This window comes from Mustela erminea, chromosome 16 (assembly GCF_009829155.1).
Source record: "Mustela erminea isolate mMusErm1 chromosome 16, mMusErm1.Pri, whole genome shotgun sequence".
Lineage (NCBI taxonomy): Eukaryota > Metazoa > Chordata > Mammalia > Carnivora > Mustelidae > Mustela > Mustela erminea.
This window is the reverse complement of record NC_045629.1, coordinates 35,430,325-35,456,466: the sequence shown is the minus strand read 5'-3', so window position 1 is coordinate 35,456,466 and position 26,142 is coordinate 35,430,325. Positions and strand designations below refer to the sequence as shown.

General features: G+C 35.8%; 1 protein-coding gene across 1 annotated transcript in view; it reads right to left on the bottom strand.

Annotated features, from left to right (window-relative positions):
• Positions 1 to 26,142, bottom strand: part of RALYL (RALY RNA binding protein like) — a 691,528-nt gene that overhangs the window by 60,278 nt on the left and 605,108 nt on the right. Inside the window, 2 exon segments of the mRNA XM_032316060.1 lie at positions 11,825 to 11,988; positions 21,932 to 21,979. Coding sequence (XP_032171951.1) covers positions 11,825 to 11,988; positions 21,932 to 21,979 — 212 coding nt within the window.

The window sequence follows — 26,142 nt, the reverse complement described above, 5'->3', positions numbered from 1 at the left end:
AGGGCTTTCAAGTGGAGGTGTATGAACATGAGTTTAAAAGCATTTAAATAAGAGTACAATTAAGCTAGGGGAAGGGTTGTGGGAAATGGGAAGTACCAGATCAGATATATCTTGAAAAGTCACTCAAGAGTTTTGAATCTTATTAGGTAAATGGTAGCAATTCTGAGTTTTGAGTGAGGAGTTGACAGAAGTAATTTATTTTGAATAATCCTGCAGTTGGGCACGGAATTAATGGGTTTGGGGGAGAGCAGAGAGCCCAGAAGAGTAGTCAAGAGACCAGCAGAGTAGTCAAGGCTCTGCTTGTCAGCACATGATCTGGGAAAAAGCAGCAGAAGCAGCAGCAGAGGTAAAAAATGTCATTAAGATCTTTTGATAGGATTTCATGCTCACAAACGTTTATAATCCTACAGTGGAAAGATTAGATCCTTTCTGGAACTTCTAGCGGAACACAAAGAAAAACACAACTTGTATAGAGGAGCTGAGAAAACTATCTTAAATGCTCACAAGCTGTATTGGTATTAGGAATTTATCAAATATTTTGTTGTTTGCCTCTTTTCAGGTTATATTAATGAGCCACATTAAAACCTGGTGAAAAAAAGCCTAGAAGAGACGCTCACAAATGTTTTTATTCATGACAAATACATTATAATTATTTCAGTTGGGCTGCTTTGGATCTATATATTATATTGTGATGTTAGTAAGGATTTATTACTCTTTATACTAAGTGCTTGTTAGTGTTCAGACTGTAAAGCCATGTGCATTTGAAAATTCAGTTGTGTTTACCAAGATGAGCTAAATGGACCTGAATCTCATTCTCCTAAGTTAATTACTGAACTATAATGTCCAAGAATTTGGCTCTTAAAATAAGAAACCATTGAAGGGTATGCCAAGATCTCCATACTTTGTTTAGGTTTTACATGCATATTACATCCATGTTATGGGTTGAATTCTGTTCGCTACAAAATTTATATGTTGAAGTCTTAGCCCCCAATATCTCAGAATGAGATTGTGTTTATGCATGGGGCCTTTGAAGAGGTAATCAAGTTAAAACAAGGTCACTAGATCTGATATTCCCTACTCCAATATGACTAGTGTAATTACAAGAAGGAAATCTGGACACACACACATACACACACACAGAAGGAAGATGATGTGAAGACACAAGGAAAAGACGGCCATCGACAAACCAGGGAGAGAGGGCTGATGTAGCACTTTCCTTACAGCCCCTGAAGAAACACATGCAACGTCGTGATCTCCAACTTCTAGACCCTAGGACTGTGAGAAGATAGATCTCTGCTCTTTAAGCCACCCAGACTAGGGTATTTTATTGTGGCAGTGCTAGCAAACAACTATAGCCATCCTATAAATTTCTTAAACGATTATTTTTGATCAGATGGCACTTTGCTGGGAGTCTTCCCTCAGCCTGGGATGAAATTCAAACCCTTCAATATTCTCCACAGTTTTCCATTGTCCTGTTACCCAAGTTTATCTTTTGCTTTGCTTAATTATACTATCCTGAGTTTCTTAACTGCATATCTAGCACTATGTTTTTGCTTTAGATAATAATAGTAATCAATAATGATAATAATAATAATAATAATGATTATTATTGCTATTATAGCTTATTATTAAGACTTTAGAATATGAGACACTGTTCTAAGAGCTTTATGTGCTGGCTCACATAATCCTCACAAAAACTTTCTGGAGAGGGCAATAAGATTATCATTCTTATTTCCCAAACCAAGGTAAAGGAAACAAAGTTTCTTGCCCCCAAACACAATTAGTAAATGGCAGAGCCACTGCTGGATTCCAGTTACAGCTGTCTCATATCTCATACTCTTAACTACTGTACTCTGTTGTAAAAACAACAACAATAATAAAACCCCTTCCTGAAGATTGACTTTGTAACAAGACTTGCCTAAGAACTTTATAAGCCTAAGTAATTTAATCCCAACCAACAACTTAGTGGATACATTGTATAAATTCCATTTTCCAGATAGAAAATGGAGGCATACAGGGATTAAAGGATTTCCCCAAGGTCAAAAGTGAGGATATTGCCTAATGGGGATTCCACCCAAGGCAATCTGACAGCAAATCCTCTGCTCTTTATACAGAAGTACTGTATCTTAGAAAGTAGGAGTCTCTCTGATTCTGGTTCTGTTTTTTTTTTTTTTAATCCATTTATCCTTCTAAACTTCTGTTATCTTTAAATCCTCTGGCCAACAGTAATTTCTTTCCTTAAAACCTAAAAGCAGAATATATATTTTGGCCAAGATAATGAGAAGGGGAAGTTTAATGATATTTTGCTGGTTGATGCTTTGTCTCCATATTTAAATAACATGCTTTTGAGGGAAAATAAAAACAAAAACAAAAAACAACACAACACTTCCTTAGCCTTGGGGATAAGTTCTCAACTGTTTCTTAAATTTAATTGAACTCTCTTTAATTTCTTATTAGTTGCTTTAGGGCTTTGCGTTAGTCTATCACCTACTCTGTTATCAAAAGCACAATGACAGGACCCCAAAGACATCAAAAGTTACTATGATTTTTCTTGTTAGTTAAAAAAAAATAAATAAACAAACAAAAATTTTTAAAAATAAAATAAAAATTAAAAAAATGAGGACCAGAAATTACTCTGTTGGTTAAGTGGCTGACTCTTGATTTTGGCTCAGGTCATGACCTTAGGGTCAGGAGACTAAGCCTCATGTCGGGCTCCACACTGCGTGTGGAATCTGTTTGAAATTCTCTCGTGCTCTTTCTCCCTCTGCCCTCCCCTGCCATCTTGCATGTGGGTGGTCTTTTTCTTTAAAAAAATAAAATATTTAAAACAATGATTTTTCTCATTAGACATTAGAGTTTAAATTATTTTAAAATTGATTTAATATTTTTTCCAGAGGGCACTCATTTTTCTACTTAGAAACTACAGCTAAAGCTCATAAGTATTCATGTCTTCTCTTTTGCAAAATGCTTAAATACAATGTCACATCTTGTTTATCTTATGGTTCCATGGGACAGCACAAACTGATTACAATAATTGGGGGATACATTCCAAGACGCCCAGTGGATACTTGAAACTGGAGATAGTACTGAACCCTATTACACTATGTTTTTTCCTATACATATATACAAACATTTACATATCTTTGATAAAGATTAATTTGTAAATTAGGCACAGAAAGAGGTTAATGAATAAATAGAACAACTATAACAATATTCTTTAATAAAGTTATGTGAATGTGGTCTCTCTCTTTCAAAATATTTTATTATACTGCCGTCATCCTTCTTGTGATGATGTGAGAAAATGCCTGTTTGAGAGACGAAATGAGAAGAACGATGTAGGTGTCATGAAGTAACACTAGGGCTACTATTGACCTTCTGATGATATGTCAGAAGGAGGAGCATCTGCTTCTGCACCCTGGTTTGCCATGGGTAACAAATTGTGGAAAGAGAAGCCACAGATAAATGGGAGGTAATTGCATAGTTTCAGTTCAGGTTGATTTGCAAAGGGACATACCTAGTGGTAATTTAATTTTTTAAAAGAGAAACCCGTTCTAAACACATATCAGTATTCACCTTTTGCAAATTATAGTGTTATATTAGTATATAAAATAAAAATATAAAATTATAGTTTTTGCTCACAGCAGAATTTAGTCATATCAAAGATCTGAAAAAAAGAAATGACAAATTGTCCAAGCTATAACATTAATTTCCCTTCTGTACTTGCCAAATCATTAAATGCTAGGAAACAACTATTAATAAAAGAGCAAGATGTCCCTCAGTAAATATTCATTCACTTAAGCCAATATTAACATAGTATACTTTACATTCCACTAGAATTTTTCATTTGTGATTTAAATTTGAAAATTATTGTTATTCCCAGGTACCAGGCTAATTATAAAAGTACCATTAAATAATGAATATTTATATACACACAACACATGTAATATAGTTTGCCTACATGATTTTAGAAAGAACGTGCAACTGTGATTCTGGTTTTGCTTGCTAGTGAATTATATACAGATACTGTTTAGATTTATACTTTACTAAAATAACACTAATCTACAGTTAATGTTTATGAATTGAGGCTCTAAAAGTATAGAATATATGAAACATACATAGACTGTTTGTTCTCAGGATGCCTGGGTGGCTCAGCCAGTTAAGTGGCTGCCTTCAGCTCAGGTTATGATAACAGGGCCCTGGGATGGAGTCCGCAGTGGGCTCCTTGCTCAGTGGGGAGCCTGCTTCTGTTTCTGCCTGCCACTCCCCCTGCTTGTGCTCACTCTCTGTTCTCTCTGTCTCTGATTAAGAAAATATAAAAAAATTTGTTCTCTGTTGTCAGTCTTCCTATACTAATAATTTTGTTAAAATTAACATCACTTGAGAATCAATATATCCATGGTAAGTTTCAAATAATTATTTTACTAGATGGTCCTTACAAAATATTTTCATCCCATAATTTGTCCAATATTTCTACTTAATGCTTTTCCGCATCTTTCATGAGCAACAAAGGGACTCTAGAATGTATACTTCCAAATGATTGCTGCTAGAAAATAAAACACACTACATATATTTCAAAACATCTCTGGTTTATATTAAGGAGTCTAGTTTCACTTAGTCCTCCCCAAAGACTATCACATCTGTCACACAAAACCAGGGAGAGAAGACTGAATTAAACCACTGATTCCATCACTGTATTTAAGATTCTTATCAGGGCACCTGGGTCGCTCAGTGGGTTAAGAGTTGGACTCCTGGTTTCCACTCAGACCATGATCTCAGGGTTGTGAGATCAAGCCTTATGTTGAGCCCCAAGTTGAGTCCCAAGTGGACCCCAGTTGAACTCTCCCACACCAGTCCTGAGTGGAACTCTGCCCTCAGTGCTGAGTCTGCTTGGAATTCTTTCCCCCTTCTTCTCCCTCCCCATCTTCTCCTCCAGCTTCTATGTGCTCTCTCTCTGAAATAAATAAATAAATAAATAAAATCTTAAAAAAAAAAAAAAGAATAAATTCTTATCCTACATATAGTTCAGTATATATAGGCTAGTTTGGATTATTTTTTCAAGTAGCTGACTATAGAGATTTCCTTTCCTATAAACATCCTTTCAGTATTTATTCCAATGTAAAAAAAAAAAAAGTCACTAGATTTCTCAATACTTGGAGAATAAGGAAAAATAGAAGCATGAAAGTATATGCTCTGTGTGGGTGGCTCAACTTTCAAAACATAATGTTAGTTAAATTCCAAAATTCATGGATTATGGCTGACATGGAAACTGGAAGAACATCCATATGTACCTAAGGCCTCATGTCTCCTGAAACGAGGTAGAGGTATGGAATACAGCATTTGTACATGTGGAGGTGGGAGAGAATACTAAGTGTACAGGTGGTTTGGAAAAGAACTTGCTTCCCTCTGCTAGAAGGCAAAGAAGAATGTGATTGATCCCTGAGTTGCTAGGAGAGAAGAAAGGGGCTCCAGTAAATTCTCTTAGAGTGAACAGAAGGACTATAACTTGCATCTTGCAATGTATAATCCTTGGAGAATTTGAGGGTTGCCACTGACTCCAGAGGCATTTCCTGAGAAAGGATGCATTATTGGGTGTAGACAGCCTATTTTGATTTACATCTGAGAACAAACAGTCCTCCTCAACATGTCAAAAGAAAGGTCAGGCCCAAAATAGCTACCAATTTTATAAAAAATTTCGATTGGCTCTTAGTCCTTCACTGCCCATAAGAAAAAGAGCTTCATGTGCATTTCGGGGAGTTGAGGAATTCTATAACGAAGCAAACAAGGGAGCACAGCTCTTTGTAGGAGAGAGATGAGGCAAATAACCAGAACAGGTGGATACTGGGGATGCAAAACCAATGTTAGAAAATGTTAATAAAAATGCCATGGCCACCTTTACAGAGAAATACATGATTTTTGATGGCTCAACTTTTTGATTTTTTGATTTTATGATGGTGCAAAAGCTGTACACATTCAGTAGAAACAGTACTTTGAATTTTGAATTTTGGTCTTTTCCCAAGGTAGCGATATGTAGTAATGTAGTGTCTCCTGATGAAGGACAATGGCAGGAAACCATAGCTCTCAGTTGGCCACATGATCATGAAGGTAAACAACCAATGCACTTAACTATTCTGTACCCACACAGCCATTCTGCTTTTGACTTTCAGTAGAATACTCATTAACTTACATGAGATATTCAACACTTTACTATAAATAGGGCTTGTGTTAGATGATTTAGCCCAACTGTATGCTAATGTATGTGTTCTGAGCACATTTAAGGTAGACTAAGCTAAGCTATGATGTTCAGTAGGTTAGGTGCATTAAATGCATTTTCTACTTATATTATTTTCAATTTACCATGGGTTAATTACCAGAAGTGATAAGATGTTGGAATGTTAAAAAAAAATGTGGAAATAAGATATGTAGAATATTAGGGGGAAAAGAAGCATGATTTTAAAATTCTGGATCAAGTCAAAATATACATATGTGAGGGAAACAAAAAGTTTTTTGGGTATGTATAGATTCAGAAATCATGTTTTTAATTTACCCAAGAAAATTATTTTAAAAGTAACATAAAAACTAAGAATTAAAGAATAATAGATATAAATAATGAATTTTATAAAATTTTATATTGAGTCTTAATGGGTAATAATGATGACAGACACTGAGAGTTGGCAAATAAGCGCTAGGTACAGAATATTTGAAAAAGAAAAGATATATATAATATATAAATATGTAATACAAGCTGGGAACTAAAACTTTAATGTTTATGTATAAAACCTGACATTTTTGGTGGGGTAAGGGAAATATAGAGGTAAGGTTGTTGGTATAGAGACAGTAATGAAGTAAAAGCTTTCAAAACTTCATGTCTTGAATGGGAGTTAGAATAACTATTTTTTTTTAAAGATTTTATTTAGTTTTTTGACAGAGAGAGACACAGCAAGAGAGAGAACACATGCAGGGGGAGGGAGAGAGGGAAAAGCAGGCTTCCCACTGAACAGGGAGCCTGAATCAGGGCTTGATCTGAGGACCCTGGGATCATGATCTGAGCTGACGGCACAGATGCTTAGCGACTGAGCCACCCAGGCACCCCTAGAATAGCTATTTTTTGACTTTAGGAGATTAATAGGTAAGTATATATTTATTTAGAACTATTTAATATGTTAATATATTACTAACAAAATAGAGAGGCCTAGTAGAATATCCATATTAAAGCGGTTGTGGTGGAAGAGATAGGAATTAAAAGAAAATTCATTAAGCAAGCATAAGGAAAAGTTAGAAAGAAGAAACAATAAATTATATACTTGAAATAAGGATGGAAGGAATATAATACCAATATATTAGTTAATTATTAAATGTAAAAGGATCAAATTTCCCTATAAAAAACAAAGAATTTCATACTGCTTTTAAAAACAAAATCCAGCTTTATTTTGTTTTTAGGAAATATACAAAAATAAAGTGACAGTGTGTGATGCCTGGGTAGTCCAGTCAGCTGACCATCTGACTCTTGATTTCAGCTCAGGTCATGATCTCATGATCATGAGATCAAGCCCCACAGTGGGCTCTGTGCTGGGCATGGAGTCTGCTTAAGATTCTCCCTCTCCCTCGGTGCCTCCCTCTTTCTGTCTGTCTGTCTGTCTCTCTCCTTCTCTAAAGAAAGGAAAGAAGGAAGGAAAGAAGGAAGAAAGGAGGAAGGAAAAAGTAAACAAATAAAGTGACAGTGTTATGGGTTGGACCATTTCCCCCCAAAATATTTGTTGAAGTATCTGTGAATATGACCTTATTTGGAAATAGATCTCTGCTGATGCATTCCACATGAAGTCATCTAGGGTACGCCCTAATACAATATGACTGGTGTCCTCTTAAGCAGAGGAGTGACACAGACATAAAGACTCAGGGGAACACCATAGGACAGAGGAGGCAGAGACTGGAGTGGTGCATATATAAACCAAGGACCGCCAAGGATTGCCAACACACCAGAAACTAAGAGAAAGGATTGGAACAGATTTGTCCTCTAGAACTTCCAGAGACAGAGAGCAGCTCTCCCGACACTTTGTTTTCAGACTTCTAGTCTCCAAATATCTGTTGTTTTAAATCATTTGGTTTATGATAATTTATTACAGCTGCCCTAGGAGACTAATATATAAAAAGACCAAAAAATAAATGGACATATGAGGGAAACGTGAACCAAAAGAAAACCTTATCAGTAAAGGATCGAAGTAGCAGGCAAAGCAGAATTCAAAGCTAAAAATAGTAAATGCAATATATATTTTTTTAAAGATTTTATTTATTTATTTGACAGAGAGAGAGAGAGATCAGAAGTAGGCAGAGAGTCAGGCAGAGAGAGAAGGGGAGGCAGGCTCCCCGCTGAGCAGAGAGCCCGATGCGGGGCTTGATCCCAGGACACTGAGATCATGACCGGAGCCGAAGGCAGCGGCTTAATCCACTGAGCCACCCAGGCGCCCCGTAAATGCAATATTGTATAAATGTAAAAGTTACAGTTCTCCAGGATGTTACAGAGAGTCATTGAAAAGGCCAAAGACTGAAGAGACTATGCTCTGGGGCCTGATGTTCTAAAACCTGGCTATAGCTCCTGGCTCTGTTATTAAATGGCTCTGTGACTTTAGAGAGATTGCTTAACTTTTCTATGCCTCATTTTCCGTATCTATAAAATGAGAATAATAATAATAATAATAATAATAATAATACTTCATTTATAGGGCAATTATAAGGAATAAATGAAATTACATACGTAAAATTAATATTGTAAAATGACTTAATATATTTAAATGCATGTATGTATTCATGTATGGTTGAAACAACAGCTGTCAGAAACACCAGAAAGTGTTAGCTATTATTCTTTCTCCTACAGTTAATCTAAAATCCTATATAAAAACCGACCAAGCAACATGAGGTATAAAACCAAACCTCAAGAAAAGAAATACTTTATAAAGTCACTATCATTGTAAAAGATTTTTAAATAATCACTTTCAGAATTTGACATAATTTTCCACAAAAAGCAAGACTAGAGAGGACTGTGTAATACAATCAACAAGGTAAAACACACATTCTGTTCTATGTGAAAAGAGGAAATGTATTCTATTTTTCATTTAGAAAAATCTGATTATTATGGAACCAAAGGAAAATCTTTCTCTTTTTTTAAAAGATTTTATTTATTTATTTGACAGAGAGAGATAGAGAGAGAGAGAGACAGTGAGAGAGAAAACACAAGCAGGGGGAGTTGAAAAGGGAGAAGCTTCCTGCTGAGGAGGGAGCGCTACTCGGGGCTTGATCCCAGGACCTTGGGCCAAAGGCAGACAATTAACAACTGAGCCATCCAGGTGCCCGTCAATAGAAACTCTTAATAAGTTCCTCAAAAAAAATTTTTATAATCCTTATTATCTCTCCATGATCTAAGAAAACTAGAAATCAAAAAATAAAAAGGCCTATCACAATGTAACCATTTAATATAAAGATATTTACTTTCAAACAACTTCAGGAAATGAACTACTCTTCTCTGCAACAATAGGGTATATGACAGTGAAGTGGCTGAGTCCTACTCGGTTGCACTGACAAAGAATGGCCATGACCGAGTGGTTCTAAACCAAGGTGGTACCATCTCCTTAGGGAAGATTTAGAAATGTATAACTAGACACACAGCTGTAACAAAGACTGAGGAATGCTATTGGCATTTCAGGTTTGGGGGTCAAGAACACTCAAGTTCTACAAAGCTCAGAATATTCTTACACAATGTAGAACTTTCATAGTCAAAGTGCCAGTAAAGCTCCCTTTTATAAATTCTGTTTAAACAGTGACTACATGGCAAAGACTCCATAGATGCTTAAGATATTCTATTTGAAATGAAGTTAGTATCACCATGGTAAAAAAAAGTCTATAAAGCTAGCAGACAATTCAATGTTCAGTTTTTCATGGCAAGAACCAAATTCAAGAACTTTCTTTGCTTTTGACGATAATCTGAGAGCATGCAGGGCTCTGTTTAGAGATTGCTGCAGAAACATTTTTTTTTAACTAAGGTTCAAAAAGGGGATTCATATTTATCCACAGAATAGGTAGATAATAGATAAATAAGTACATACAGAACTGTAATTCAATTTAATTTGTTATTTAGCTTTTATTAGCTAAGTTAAATTCCAAGCAAATTAAACTTGAGTCATTTACCAGAAGAATCAGTGCTTCTGGTAACTATGTTTTTTGCACATTCTCAGGTTAAAAAAAAAAAAATATTTCAACAGTGTCCCTTCTTAGTATTTCTGATGGTACTAAGGTAAAATGCAATGTCCTACCGTGGATAGCATGTGGGGACAAGCATCTGCCGTTGGCTCAGGTCCTGATCTCCGGGTCCTGAGATCCAGGCCCACATCGGACCCTGTTCAACAGGAGTCTGCTTTTTCCTCTCCCTCTCTCTCTCCCTCAGTCCCTCTCTGCCCATCCCCACTGCTCATTCTCTCTCTCTCTTTCAAAAAAAAAAAAAAATCTTAAAAAAAAAAAATTGGGATAATAGTATTTGCCTTACTCGTCTAAAATGTCAGGATGCAGAGTAACTAGGAAGTCTCTACAATGGCCGGCCAATCTGTTCTGGAACTTGCCCTCTCGCTACCTCTCTCACCTTAATTCCAGCTAAATTTTCCCTCCCTTACTCTGCTACAGTCACTCTGGTTTTCCTGCTGTTCCCTGACTATTAACCTAAGGTCACAGCACTGACCATTCCCCTGTGAGAATGCTCTGTCTCCAAGAGCTTCAGGCTCACTCTCTCACTTCCTTACTTCCATCAAGTCTCAGTTCCAATGCCACTTTCATCAGAGAGGGGTAGCCATACACCATTCTATGAAACTTTCTCTTTATTGATACTTCGGCGTAGCAATGCTCTACAGTGTAACATCTCATATTCTAGTTTGTTTGCTTATTGTCTATCTCTTCTCTGCTACAAAGTAATCTTAAGGAATGCATGAAATTCTTCTATCTTTTCCTTATGAATACTATTATAATAAATTAGTTTTTCTGAATCCCTCTGTATAAAAATTTAGCAGTATATTTTGTCAGAAAGTTTACTTATCTTTACTTTTCACTAATTATCATGAAATTATTTTATTTTTTATGACATAACATATACTTCGACACATAATCATAATGATTTAGCATAGTATGGGAAGTTACATTTTTAACATATTTAGTATGTCATTTGCCTGTCTTAGTTATCCCAGTGTTCAAATATTCAAAGCATGTACTAATTTTGCATACTCTTTCCCTGAAAAGATATTATATGCCCTCTCTTTTGAGTGAATAGTTTTTCTTTCCAAAAAGCAACACTTTATATTTCATAACTTTAATATGTTACAAACCAGGTGGACCTAACATGTTACTTTCCCTGAGAATCGTTTTCAATTTTTTTTTAAGATTTTATTTATTTATTTGAGAGAGAGTGAGAATGAGAGAGAAAGAGAGAGAGAGCATGAGAAGGGGGAGGGTCAGAGGGAGAAGCAGACTCCCTGCTGAGCAGGGAGTCCCATGTGGGATTCGATTCTGGGACTCCAGGATCATGACCTGAACGGAAGGCAGTGGCTTAACCAACAGAGGCACCCAGGCGTCCCTCAAATTGGGTTTTTGTTAGTCATGCTTGTGTCTGTCTCCCTACTGCAACGTAGTATGACCACAAAGCTGAGTCCCTTTCTTATCCATTTTAGGTTTCTCTCATACTTTGTACCTAACAGAAAATCCATAATTATTAATTTACTGAATATAGGCATTAGTGCAATGATAAGTAGCCCCTCCCCTCTTAAGCAGAAATAAAATAAGGAAGATTACTTACATTTAGAGCCTGATGAAGACGACCCACTGACGGTCGATCTTGATCCCCCTTTCATGGAAAAGACCCCTTTTCCCCTGCGAGTCGTCGTGACGGCCACTCTGGGACGCTTCAGTGGAATCACCGCACGGGGAGGCGGAGGCACACGTCCATGGTAATCGAATAACCTTCACAAAACACAAGTGTGGCTGAGAGTTGGTTTATGCCTCCATGTTCTGTCAAATGTGTGAAATGATTAAGAAAATGGCCTTGTAAAAAATGTCAATAAATGTTTTTGTTATGGTGGTTGTTCTCACACAGGTGCTTATTAGAAATAGGATTCTAACAGTCTATGCGTTCTGGACATTAGAATCTGGCTCTCCAATATGAACTCATCTTTAAAGTACAAAAGGACGGAGAATTTACTCCAGTGGTACCCTACCATTTGTCGAAATCAAGCTGACCTTTCTTCCCAAGTATATTTCTTTGCTCAGTCTCACAGACATATCCTTCCTAGGACAGAAATCTTCCTCTTACACATCAGCCCTTATTAGTGCACTAGTTTGAAAAGAGGAAAAGATCATGCCGAATCAGGAACAAGGCAAAGCAGATTATTGTTTCGCATAAAACAGCTCATACGGAAAATCATTCTGAAGTGAGTCTAGATTAAAGAGAACAGCTGTGAGAGACAAATCAACATAGTGCCGCACCTCTAAGGACTTTTTAAGTAACAAAGGACTCCTCTGGCTGTAGAAAAAGGGAGAATGGATTTCAGTAAAAAAGAAGATAAAATGTTGTTGACTAGAGTAACAGTGGAAATACGTATCACGATGTCTTTTATTATTCTGACCATTTGCGAGACATGTGAACTGAGACTAGTGATATTTATAGAGTAAGGTATAGAAAATTTCCAATAAAAATTCCAGTGAAAAATGATAATTACCACAATCAATGCACTGCCACTGAACAATGAAAGGAATAAAAGTATGAGAATATTTACTCATTTATATAAATATGTAATTCACAGATTCAGAAGCTTTCATATTGTTCATACTGCATACTCATGAACAACACATTTTTGCATACTTAGCACATTTGAGAAGCAAAAAATCAGAGAAAAACTATGAGGATATATGTACTCACTCACTTTTTAAAAAACTATCTACCAGTGAACCAGATGTGTTATTATTTTATCCACTCTAAAGGGAACAGTGTTATTGACTTAGAATGATCACTGATACTACTTTATTGTGACATTATATATGGATTATATAGATTACATTCTCATAACTGTTTTAAAACAGTCAATAAGAATAATCTAATATGAAAGTCAGAAGTTTCTATAATAGGAAAAAAGCAGTTTCTGTAATAGGTCATTTTAAAAAGTTACATTTTATTTATGCATACAGATGAATCCCTTTTTGGACAACAATATATGAAATACAGTAAAAATTAAGATAGGCAGGTTTCCAAATATTCATCCAGAAACACTCAAAACTATGATACTATGGGAGTAAAAAAAAAAAAAAAAAGGAGCATATAAACCACGCTTGAAGCAGAACTTAGTACTGGGGCTATCTCCTACATTAGAGAGCTAAAGTGTTCAAAAACTATTTGGAAGCATGCTGGGGAGAAACTAAGAGATGTCTGGAAAGGAAAAGAAATGAAATGAGACAGAGTTCAAGAGAGGTGCCATCCTCTGTGAATAAGCAAAGTCCATTAGAGCTGAAGAACTGCTAGCGGAGAACAGGTCACGGATGTCAACACATTATAGTTTCCTTCAAAGAGGATGGGCAGGATGAAGCTGAAAAGGGTTATGAATATCATCTATACCGCTAGGGGCTGGAAACTCAAAAGGGTCAACGAAACCTGCCCCTCATTTCAATCACAAAACAAGGACTCCATTACTTATTTATAAGTTGAATTCACACAGCACCTTAAGCTAGTGAGCCAAAATACGAAGGCACTTTTTATGAGCTCGAACACCCAGAGCTATTGAGGGAAGACAAAAAAAAATACAGCAATTGACTCATCTCTTCCAGGGCAGATGCTGCTGCTTCAGAGGAAAGGCAAGTTCTTTTGGAGGAGCCATTTCCCCGGGGGCCACGAAAGTGCAATTTATCTGGTTAATTAATTAAGCTAATCTATAAGTTGGGTTGAGAACATTTCGAAAGCACGAGTAAAATATACCACGATGGAGAAATGCTATAATGAAAACGCAGGCCAAGTAAAGCCACCTTACTCACTGCGACTTCAGGGACAATGTAGTTCAAGAATGTTTTACAGGAAATGGTTTCTCACCATTTCCTATTGCTACCCCAGCCAACAATTACAAAGCCTCCAGTGTCGCACAGGCCTCATTTTATGTTGAGAAAACAGCTGTGTTTGCTCATTGTATTTGTGACATGCTTTTGATTTGCGACATGCTTTTGGTATGCGACATACATTTTCGTCACATACTCAGTATGTGTCATGCGTGTCCTCTGCTGTCAATTCCTATAGAGCGTAGCCCTTGTTCTCTGAATATTCTGGTGAGTCGCTTCGAAGGGCAATGACTCCTTTCTCATCAAGGAATCAAGGAAGGTTTTACCAATTCTTTCCGCCACTGTGATGAGAAGATGTGCAATATCAGAACTTAAGTTTTAAAAAGGGACATATAATTTACGAAAGCAAACAAACAAACAAAAAAACCAACTAAAGAAGTGTATGGACACTTCAGATGGCAGCATAATTTTGAATTTTATAAAATTGAACGGAGTTGAGGAGTTTCTTAATTTTCATTGGCTACACTTGAGTTTACCAGAAATAAGAGGAAGACTGGGTATTGTCCTAATGCACAAAAACATAACAAGGTAAGGATGGGGAATGGGGTCAGACTTTCTGGGATTTAAGGTAAGATGTAGGGTTCTTCTAAAATCAGAGGGAAGTAGGTAAGACTTAACTCATGAAAGGAGACACACCATTGGCTTTCTCATCAGAATTCTGTTTATAGAGAACTTAAGAAATTTTACCTTATAAGGTATCAGCAGAATTGCTGAAACAAAGGAAATAGTTCATTTAAGATTATAGACAACGAAGATTATAATGCAATTGAATTAAATGGAATCCAAATCTCAAAGGGCAATGAAAAGTTTAAAATTTCTTCCTTCTCATTTTTTGGGTTCCTTCCACTCCTAGAATTACATTCCCTCTCCTTTTCTTTAATGATTCTTTATTTTCCCTAATATGTGTAGAATACTGTTTTCCCTCTAATATTTATTGGCCAAATAGATAATGATTTATAATGAAGCTAAACACAGAATTTTTCCTTCCTTAAGGTCTACTTTAAAATAAGAACCCTAAAAGACCTACTCTTAAGAGTAAATAAAATAAATGTAGCCAGATTTTACTAAAAACAACCCAGTACAAAAATATGAGGAATTAATTCACTTTATTTAATAAATATTTCTACTTTTCAAATTCTTATTTCTTGTTTGGAATTCTGTTTGCTTTAATAATGGCTGAGATATGTAATTTTATTACCTGGAAAAAGGTAAAATCTGGTAAATAATATTTATGTACTTGATAAAAATAAACATAGTTCGTCTCTAAGAAGAATATGGATATTAGCTATTAAAAGTTAGCTGTATTTTGGACATAGACAATTTACTGGCATATTAACATATAAAATGAATATAATTTCGAATGCTTGTTTTTATTAAAAGCTTTTTAGTATTAAGCTCAATAATAATAAAGCAACATTTAAAAAAGACATAACTCCTAACCTCATACCTTAAAACAACTACTATGTGGGGCACATGTTTGGCTCAATTGGTTAAATGTCTGCCTCTTAATTTTGGCTCAGGTTGTGATCTCAGTGTTGTGAGATTGAGTCCTATGACAAGCTCTGCACGGGTGTGGAACCTGCCTAGGATTCTTTCTCTCCCTCTCAATAAGTAAGTAAATTAAATAAATAAAAATAAAAGATTACTATCATTTTCTAATCTTTTTTCCACAAGTATCCATATCTTTCACATAGTTGAGAACGAAGTATATGCATAATCATGTATTCTGGTTAATTCTCCTTGGTTTATATTAAAAACATTTCTCAAGCTTGCTAAATGGTCTTCTTAATGTTTATTTTAATTGCTATGGTGCATTTTCTCAAGCAGATATGCCATATTCTAATAATCATTACCTGATTGACTTTGACTTAATTCTTATTTTTCGAGTCACCTAATGTGATTTTAAAGTTAAAAAAATTTTAATGTAATGTTTGCTTAATATTTTATCACTGAAGAATGAATTTTAATTTTAGATAAATTATTTAGATAAATAGATTTCAAGAATTGGTAATTACCTATTTTTTTTTCTAAATTTCCCTCATGAAAAGAGTTCTTCATTTTCCTTATTCATGAATCAAAAGCTACAGTCACCATGAACTTAATGCTAACAAAAACATGTAGTCTGTACTAGGTGCTAAAAAACTACACTGCCTACAGCCCAAATCTGAGAACAAGTTCATCTCACTGGGGCTTTGCAGCATATGTGAAGATCAGTAACCAGAGGATCAGAGATCTTCCTATGTATTGATTGAACCTTGAACCCTTCTCTTCAGCATGTTTATCTTCTGACAGATGCATAGTCTATAAAATCAAATTAAGGTGCCTATTCTTTTTTAAGAAGGAATATATTTGAAATCCATGTGAATGATTCTTATAGCCTACTCATTATATCTGTTTTCTACACTGCTTGAATTACTCAAAATTCACAAAATTTGTCTATAATTTCCATGATGACTTCAAGTAGTCTTTTGGTTTCAACTGAATTAGGAGATTTCAAAGACACACTTAACTGGAGACCAGTAAATGAATAATTTCTATTTTTTTTTGTTTGTTATTAAAATTTTCTAAGATTTTCAGTGAAGTTATCTTCTTGGATCTTGTGCAGATATTTCTTGAACATGCTTTTAAAGGCAAGGTGATCAAAATCTTGAATGTCTTTTCTAAAGACAATTTTTAAAAATTTTAAAAATTTTTATTATTTTTTGAAATTTCTTTTCAGTGTTTTTCTGCAATTTTTTGAATGCAATATAATCTTTACCATTTGTACAACTTTGCTATCTGCTATGTTTCGTAGACAGCTTTGGTTAATGAAAAAGTTAAAACATTCGAATAGCAGTTTTGAGGTTATAAATCAGTAAAATGATTCTCTTATTAATTGCTTATAATTCTGTAATGTGGGTATTGTTAAGTCATTTTTCCCATGAAGACAAAAAAAAAGCATGATGTGATGTTACCCAGGTCACTTAGCCAGGCAGCACAAGCATAGCTAGGCCTGATACTCGTGTCCTCTGCCTCTAAATCATATACCCTTTGTCAAGTGTACCATACTGTTATTTCCAAATGTTTTAAGTGGAGTACTATTCTATTAGATGATTATTTAAACATGCATAATGAAACACATACATTGCCTCTTGCTAATATGTTTTTCCGAGAGTCATGAATATATCTATGCTCTACTCTGTAATCAAGGAAACAACTGCAACTTGATGTTAACTATAGCTCGAGTAGCTTCTCTTCTGTTAAGTTACTCAAGGTCAAAATTGTGCCAGAGTGGAACAATGCCCATTTCACATCATTTAATATGTATATATGTTTTCTATATGGTAAAGCACATCTGGAATTTCTTTTTCTCTATTAACAGAAGCTTACTTATACTGGGGGTTGTCAGCTGTTCAGTGCTGTTCCTGATACTACTGAAAAAAGATTGGATTAACACTGCTAATATGTCAGAAATTGAGAACATTCCCTGGGGCGATTCAATATAATTTTAGGTATTTATCTCTTTTTACTTTACTTGGAAGAATATAAATATTTATGTTTAGTTTTAATAACATGGAATGTCCTTCATGTAGAGTCAGACTTGACCTTTTAGAAGAAAATGCCATTTAATGCTGTAAATTATTGAACGGTGCCTTGTGAAATATAAAAAAGAGTTTAGAATAACTATTCAAGTCTATTATTTAGTGACACTCTTCATGATCCCCGAAACCAAGACAGACACTAACTTAGTCTTCAGGAAAGTTACTGCTGGGCCAACGTATCAACACAGTGACAACCATGGCACATTGTGTAAAGCAGTTTTCTAAGCTGAAACTATCTAAAGGTTGAAATCCCCAATCACATTAGAATTCTCAAACCTGGCAGAAATAGGATGACCATAGGATATGGATATTTGATAGTGACTAAGCTATTATGCTCTGGGAAGCAGAAGGGAAAACAATAAAAGTAGAATAATCCAGAGGTGGCACAATGGACTATTTTGGAACAACTGACCAACCAGTTGATTTCTCAGTCCCAGGGACAATGCTCCATGAGTACCAGTATAAGAAATGCATTCAGCATCATTGTTAATAGTTACTGTTAGCTGTTATTCGTAGCTAACATTGATTATGCAGTAAAAATATACCAGGATAGAGCAGGCACAATGCGGATCATTATTTGTACATTACTTCATTTAATCCTTAGAATAACCTTATGAGACAGGAATTAATTTCTTGCTCACTTCATGAATGAGACAACATGTTTTGTGGTATTAAGTAACTCACCGAAGTTTGCACCACTAGTAAAAGAGAAAAAAAAATTAACCATAAATTCAAGCAGAGTGTAATTTGTGAGAAATTACTGTGGATAAAATGGTTAGCACTTTGTAGGCTATTTATATCATCCAACCTCTCCATTCTGTTTTCCTTCATGACAATCTATTTTCATAGGGAACTCCTGACTCGATCCATTAGTGATAGATGCTTACATCTTTTTAACCAAGTGCAAAAAGTGGAAAAAAAACCACACCAGTAAGAGCACAGATTGTTCAGACTTTCTGTTAGCAACACAACCATACTGACCTTTTGCACCCTTATATGCCAAACAGATTTTATATAAGACAAATAAGTGATAGGGGGAATTGTTCAGAGTTAGTTTTTTTTGGTGTAGTGAAGAATCATCTGAAAACTTCAAGCTCTATAACTCTTTGGCAGGTAGGACAGATTTATCTATCATCTATTTATCTATCTATCTATCATCTACCTAGTCATGTTATTGAGCTATAATTTTTATAGAAACTCCATTTTAGGTAGAAATTCTTTATTTTACTCATATTTTTAAAATATTTAATTTATTTATTTGACAGAGAGAGAGAGTGCAAGCAGGGGGAGTGGCAGACAGAGGGAGAAGCAGGCTCCCCTCTGAGGAAGGAGCCTGATGTGAGGCTCAATCCCAGGGGCCTGGGATCGTGACCTGAGCTGAAGGAAGACACTTTACGGCTGAGCCGCCCAGGCGCCCCTAGAAATTCCTTAAATGTAGAAGGAAATCCCAAGATAGAAAACACTTAACAGAGTACAATGCCAAAAGAGTTTCATATTGACAAATTAAAAGTGTATATTAATTGAAAACTTTACTCATAGCAATTATGACAGTGTTCTGTATTCTGAAAAAAAAAGAAAAAAAAGCTGTATTAAAAAAATGTCTTCAGGGTGAGCCTAAAGGGTAGCCTGGGGTAGCCAACTTTGGCTGGGATCGAGCCCTGCATCGGGCTCCCTGCTCAGCAGGGTGTCTGTTTCTCCTTCTGTCCTTCACCCCACTTGTGCTCTCCTGCTCTCAAATAAATAAATAAAATCTTTAAAAAATTTTCTTAGAATTGTCTGAAACTAAAATTTTCAAAGAGTATGCAGACTATTTAAATGTTGTCTTTTCTTGATAGTAAATGGGATTATTTTATGCTGCCAGATCTTCAGATCATTTTAAGGACAAGTTATTACAGGCTGTTTAATATTTACAATAAAATGCTGTGTTTTTAGAAATTATAAAAATGATTTGAGAAAATTACGTTTTAAAATTCGTATTTAGTCATAAAGGCATAACTAACGGAACAACTTGCTTAACTGAGTAGTTGAACATAGCGGTGATGAACGTATGGTTGTGGTCTGATCATCCTTTAGGTAAGGCAGTCTCCTTTCACTTAACTCATGGACTAATATTGCTCCCCTTCCGTTTTGCATATTCACACAGTTGGTTATTGAATCTAAATGAACAGTTTATAATTGTAGTTTGGTCATGAATTTACTATATGACCTAGGGAAAACCAAAGTCTCTCTACATCCAAAGAGATGAATTAAGAACACAAATTGAGTATCCACTATGTTTGAGACTTAATGATATTGCCTGAGGATACAATAATACTCAAACCTAAGCATTTTCCACATTCATGGAGGAAGAGAGGCAGACATAAATCAAATACTGTCATCACAAAGAAAGACAGCAGTAAAAAGCAGAAGTGCTGTGAAGGAACAATGCTGGGTACTGAGAGAGGGGAACAGAAGAAACTAATTTAGTCTGAAAGTGGTGCTCATGCTGAGATCTGAGGGATGAAGTCAAGTTAACTATGGCAGAGGGAGGAATGAGGAGAAGGAGCAGCATGGAAAAAGGTGCTGAAGGAGGAGGGTATATCGTGTTCTTGTGGAGCTGGGAAAGGAGCCACACAGCTGGAGCAAATAGAGCCAGGCTCTCCCTGGGATCCTGAAGTTTCTCCCCTATTAAAAATGTCCATTATGAACTATTTTTCCAAGTTTGCATTTTTATGCCTTGGGATATTTTTGGTTGTTATTTGACTAGAACTCACCATTAAAAAGCTTAAAAGATCTTTATCTCATTTTTTTGTGTGTGTGGTCTAATGATCTACAACACTGGGCCCTTGATCTGCGTATCTCAGAATTTCAATTACCCGTGTTTAGTTAAATAACTCGGCTCCCCACAGCACAAATCGAATTTCAGTTGCCACGTATTAACTATAAGTAATTTCATCAAGCCCAAACTTGGCTGCTGGTGTTTCAGCCCACTAAGCACTGTGCAAATCAGAGACACATCACGATCAGTGATCGGTCACATCACGTCATTCAAAGCCCGTCTGGTTGCCGTGCATCTGTCGCACACGCAGACAGGAACTGTGCAGTTGTACTGTCTCCATGTTGCCAGTCATAAACCCATGTGGCCCTGGGTAGAAGTGGATAATCAAAAGAGGGAACTGGTCCACAAAAATGAAAGTGCAGCAAAAAAGAGAAGTGGAAGTGGAATAATATTACATGGGATAGAACTGTAGGAGAAACAGCTGAGGACTGCTGACACTCTTCTACTAGAGAGACTCTAGATATCGAGCCAGAGGAACCTTGGAAAAGCAAACATATTGACACAAATGAGGAATTCAGTTGTGAAGGGATAAAATGGGATGACGATGCCCCAGAAGAAGGGACACTGGCAAAAGAACCACACACTGAAGACATCCCCAAGATAGTTCACAAAGCTGATCATCTATTGAAGCTGGTCCAGCCTTCGAAAGGAGTCGGACACCTCACCAAGGCGCAAGAGGGATGCTAGCTCCATATTCTACTTGTACAAGAAGGCAGGTCCCGCTTAAACTACTTTTGGACAGGTCTTTTTACAAAGAGCTAAAAACAGGTCAATTCTGAATATTTTTACTGTTTCAAATTATAGTGTACTTAAAACAACTTCACTGTATTTCGCTATTATTTATAACCAACAGTAAGAGAGTTTTTAAGTTTTTACAAACACTTTTAGAGGTGGTGGAAAAATTCTATTTTTTCACTGGTTGTTAACATCACTTTCCATGGTTTCTTTTATGATCCAACACCACTATGCAAAGCAAGAATTGCCCGTAGTTTTTAACTGAATCTAACCAATCTAACTAACTAACATTGCAATGTGTCATACTGAAAACAGATGTATTTTAGAAGGTTGGAGTCATTTTCCGAGTTTACAAAACTCTCAGTCTTGAAGAATCCTAAGGCAACAACAGACCTGGAAAACAATATTGGTTCATTAAATTTTTGGAATGTTATTCTAATATTCCATAACTGAACTTTTGGCTTAAGAACCACTAGAGTCCTTAAAGTCCAAGATGTACTATGCTTTAGTAAGCACAATGAAAATAAGAAGATATGTCTACATTTTATTTTTTGGGACTGAGTAAAGAATTTTCTGTACTTTAAACATCTAGTAAGAATACTTAGGAATGCAATATACAAAACAGTTAAAAAAATTTAAATTAAAGGGTAACAAGAATGAAAAACTAACATACCTATTGTAGAAATCTTCTCTGTAGTAATCATAGTCAAAGACATAACCACTAAGGAGGGAAACAAAAAATTAGTTGACATTTGTTCAACCACACTAATTTTGGTATCAAGTTATGAGGTTATAACAACAAACTTATGTTACCTTTAAAATGTTTATTTTTCAGTGTAATTATGTATCCAAAGTGTTTTACAAAACAATTTCTGCTTGGATATAGTGCCGTATCAAACTATCATATGTCTGACAATGCAATGATAATGGTTTGTGTGATCGAATGGAAGATGAGAGGAGGTAGCAAAATAAAAAATTTTAATACTTGTAATGACATCTGAATGAAAGTCATTTTTTCCAGACAGGATATAATATAGTTATCCTTTCTTCCTAAAGTATGTACAGTGAGGCTGTACAATGAACAAAAGGTATGGAACAGAAAGGTTTAATGACCCATTCGCTGTATGAATGATAAACAGAAATGATTTTCCTTAGAAATTCAGCATTTTTTTCCATTCCAAAAACTTACAATTTCATGCACAGAAAAAAAAAATCCAACTTGGCAGAATCTTAGCAACAGTAATTTAATATTTTAGGGTAATTAAATAGCAATTAATAAGCACATTTCAGTGAAAAGATTAAGCTTCTTAAAGGAATATATAATAAAAACTGTTCCCATCTACTTATATAATTGTTGGAATTTACAAAATCCTTTATATGCATTATTTTCTTTTAGTATGCAAAACAATCCTGTTGGATACTGTAACTAGAAGAAATTAAGGTGCAAAGGACCCAAGGGACTTGCTCAAATTTTTATTGCTGGTTAAGTGACAGAGCTGAGACTGGAAAAAAAAAAAAAATCTTCTGAATCCATGTCTGGGGCATTTTTCCATGGCATTGTGCAACCCTCCCCAGCCTGTAAGAAATTTGCTCATGATGAATGAAGTATCTATACTGTAGGGGAATAATTATTTTTAATGTTTATTCACTATTTTTTATTGGTATGAAACAAACATAACAAAATTTATCATTCTAACCATTTTAAGTATACAACACAGTGGTGTTAAGTATATTCACAATGTTGTTTAAAGATCGCCAATAACCATTTCCAGCATTTTTCATTATCTCAAACAGAAATTCCATACCCATGAAACAGTAACTCCCCTTCCCCTACTCCCCTTACCCCTGGCCCCAGGTACTCTCCATTCTACTTTTTGAATCTGCCTCTTCTAGATACCTCAAGTAAGTGGAATCATACAGGTTCTATCCTTCTTAGTCTGGCTTATTTCAGTTAGCATAACATTTTCAGGGTTTATCCATACTGTATTTTATATGAGAATTTCATTCCTTTTTATGACTGAAAAATAACAATATTGTATATATGTACACATCGCTTTTTGTTTATTACTCTATTGATAGACATTTGAGTTATTTCCAGCTCTTGGCTGCTGTGAATAGTGGTGGTATGAACATCGGTGTGCAAATATTTGTTAGGGTCCCTACTTTCATCTCTTTGGGGTATCTGCCTAGAAGTAGAATTGCTGGATCATAAAGTACTTTTGTTTAAGCTTTTGAGGAAGCACCATAGACAGGCAAATAATTTTATATTCCCCGTTTGATCAATTTAACAGTCCTTCTGTTTGTAACTATTCTTACATCAGGAGACTTGAAAGAACACATTATTTAATCTTAACAACAACCTATAAGACATAGAGTATTACTCCAATTTTATAGGACGCTGAGTCCTTAGAGATACTAAATACCCTACACAGCACAGGTTAAGTGTTCTAGCACAGTGTAGTCATTCATGTGCTCCTTTGTCAGAATCTGACCAGGACGTGTGTGTCAGGAACTGTATTTGGCACTTAGGTTTAGAACCAAAACAGATGTCTATCTTTGATTATAAGTACCAGTTAGCAAACACAGAGATCTAATCATATTGATCCATATTCCTGCTATTGCCACTAGCTCACCCCACATCTTACAAAGTCCCCAGCATTTTGTTTCAGCAGAGTTGAGTTTAACCTCAACTCTTGTTGTCTTGAATCCGGTCTTTCCTTACCTATTTAATCTGTATGTTGTATCTTTTGTCTTGAAAGTCTTGAATCCGGTCTTTCCTTACCTATTTAATCTGTATGTTGTATCTTTTTTCTTTGACAGCAGTGGAGACAGATAAAACGCTAATAAGAAAAATATTTTAAACGGGAAATACTTAGAAGTAAATGAATGGGACATAGAGAAACTGAAGGGGAGAACTATTAAGAGAGATTTATCAGGGCTGACCTCTCTGAGGAGGTGACATATGACTAGAGGCTTGAAGAAGGAGAAAAGTCCTATCAAGGGTGAGGGGAGAAAAGGACCCAAGGCAAGAGAAAGCACAAAGACACAAGTCAGAAAGACTCTGATGAATTCAGTAAAGCAAGAAGGTTGGTCCAGGGCTACTGCCATCACTCAGACACGAAATAACAGCATCCTAGACAACTCTGCAGAAAAGATGGAGAGGGTTAGACAGGTTCAGGACACGTTTTGGAAGCAGACTTTAGAGGAAAATCCTGAGTTTGATTTTGGATAAGATAGCATTTGGATGCTTGTGAGACAATCAGCAAACACGTTCATGGGTGATTAAATGCTGCTTTACTGAGCAGCCCCAAAGAAAGGGCTTGCTGGGGATGTAAGTTTGGGAGTTGAGAGCATGCTGATGCCAGTAAAGCCATTGAAAAGGTGAGATCTCTTTTAGGAGTCAGTGTAGTAAGAGGGAGTAGAGGCTGATCCTAGGTATTCTAGCATTGTAGGGGTCAAGGGAAGAGAAGATAGCAAAATAGGTCAGATGTGGGTAGGAGACAGAACTTGAAACTAAGTAGCTCTGGTCAAGTTGTCAACAGGTTTGGTTTCTTCTGAGGCCACTTTTTTAACCTTGAAGATGGCTACTCCCTTGCTGTCTCTCCTCACGTGGTTGTCCCTCTGTGGTGTCTGAGTCCTAATCTCCTCTTCTGGTAAGAACACCTATCATGGGGCGCCTGGGTGGCTCATTGGGTTGGGGCCTCTGATCCTGATCCTGGAGTCCTGGGATCGAGCCCTATGTCGGGCTCTCTGCTTGGCGGGGAGCCTGCTTCCCCTCCTCTCTCTCTGCCTGCCTCTCTGCCTACTTGTTACCTCTGTCTGTCAAATAAATAAATAAAATATTAAAAAAAAAAAAAGAAAGAACACCTGTCATATTGGTTTAGGACCCACCAACATTTTCATCTTAACTTCCTCACCTCTTTGAAGACTCTCTCTGCCAATATAGTCACATTCTGAGGAACTGGGGTTTAGGCCTTTAACAGGTGAATTTTGGAGGAACACAATTATAACAACATTGAAAAATCTATTTAATCTTTATAAACTGCCTCTGCAAAGTGGAATGGCACAGTTTCTAGCACATTGTAATAAGTCAGTTTTTAAATCATTTTTCATAGAGCTGATATTTAAAACACAGGTTTATTTCAATTGAAATTTGGTGATTTTTATGATTGTGTCATGTTTCACCAGACATTTGTTAAATTAAATAAGTTTAATAGTCTTAATGCTTTAGCACATAACTTTATTTTTCCTCAGATGCTTAAGAGAGCATTTCAAAGGTTTATGAACTTGATGATGAGAACATTTAATTCAAGATGTATAAATTCATCTTGATTTTTATATTTGTCTTCTCTTTCTTTTTATACTCCCCAAGTGCCAAATATGACACATGAACCAATTAATAAATATGTTATAAATGTGGCTGACAATGATGATTCCATGCATTTCATACCTTCAGGAAATAGTTCAATAATTTAATAGCCTTCTGGAAATTTAAAAATGCATGAGAAAAGAGAAATCATTTCTGTTTTTCTTAGTAGTGGCTTAAATTATCTCACTCAATCTGCTTATTTTTTCTTCAGTCCTGACTGCTGAGATGAATTTGCAAGAACAAGTTGTAGCTGAGCATCCTGAACTATTTGATCTCCAAGTCCCACCGTCTGCTATCAGGAACTCAATTTTACCTGTCACAGTTCAAAATGAAGTGAAATGCACACACAGACCTCTCTTGGTAATCACGACAAGCCTGTTTTTGTCTTAATGGCTTGGGCTTTTAGCTGAAATGCCATGGTTGTAGTTGGCTCAGGTCATAAGCTATAAAATCACGCTGGATTTCCAAGGAAGAAAAAGAGATTCAAAGAAATGAGTAGAGATAACCACAGGGCA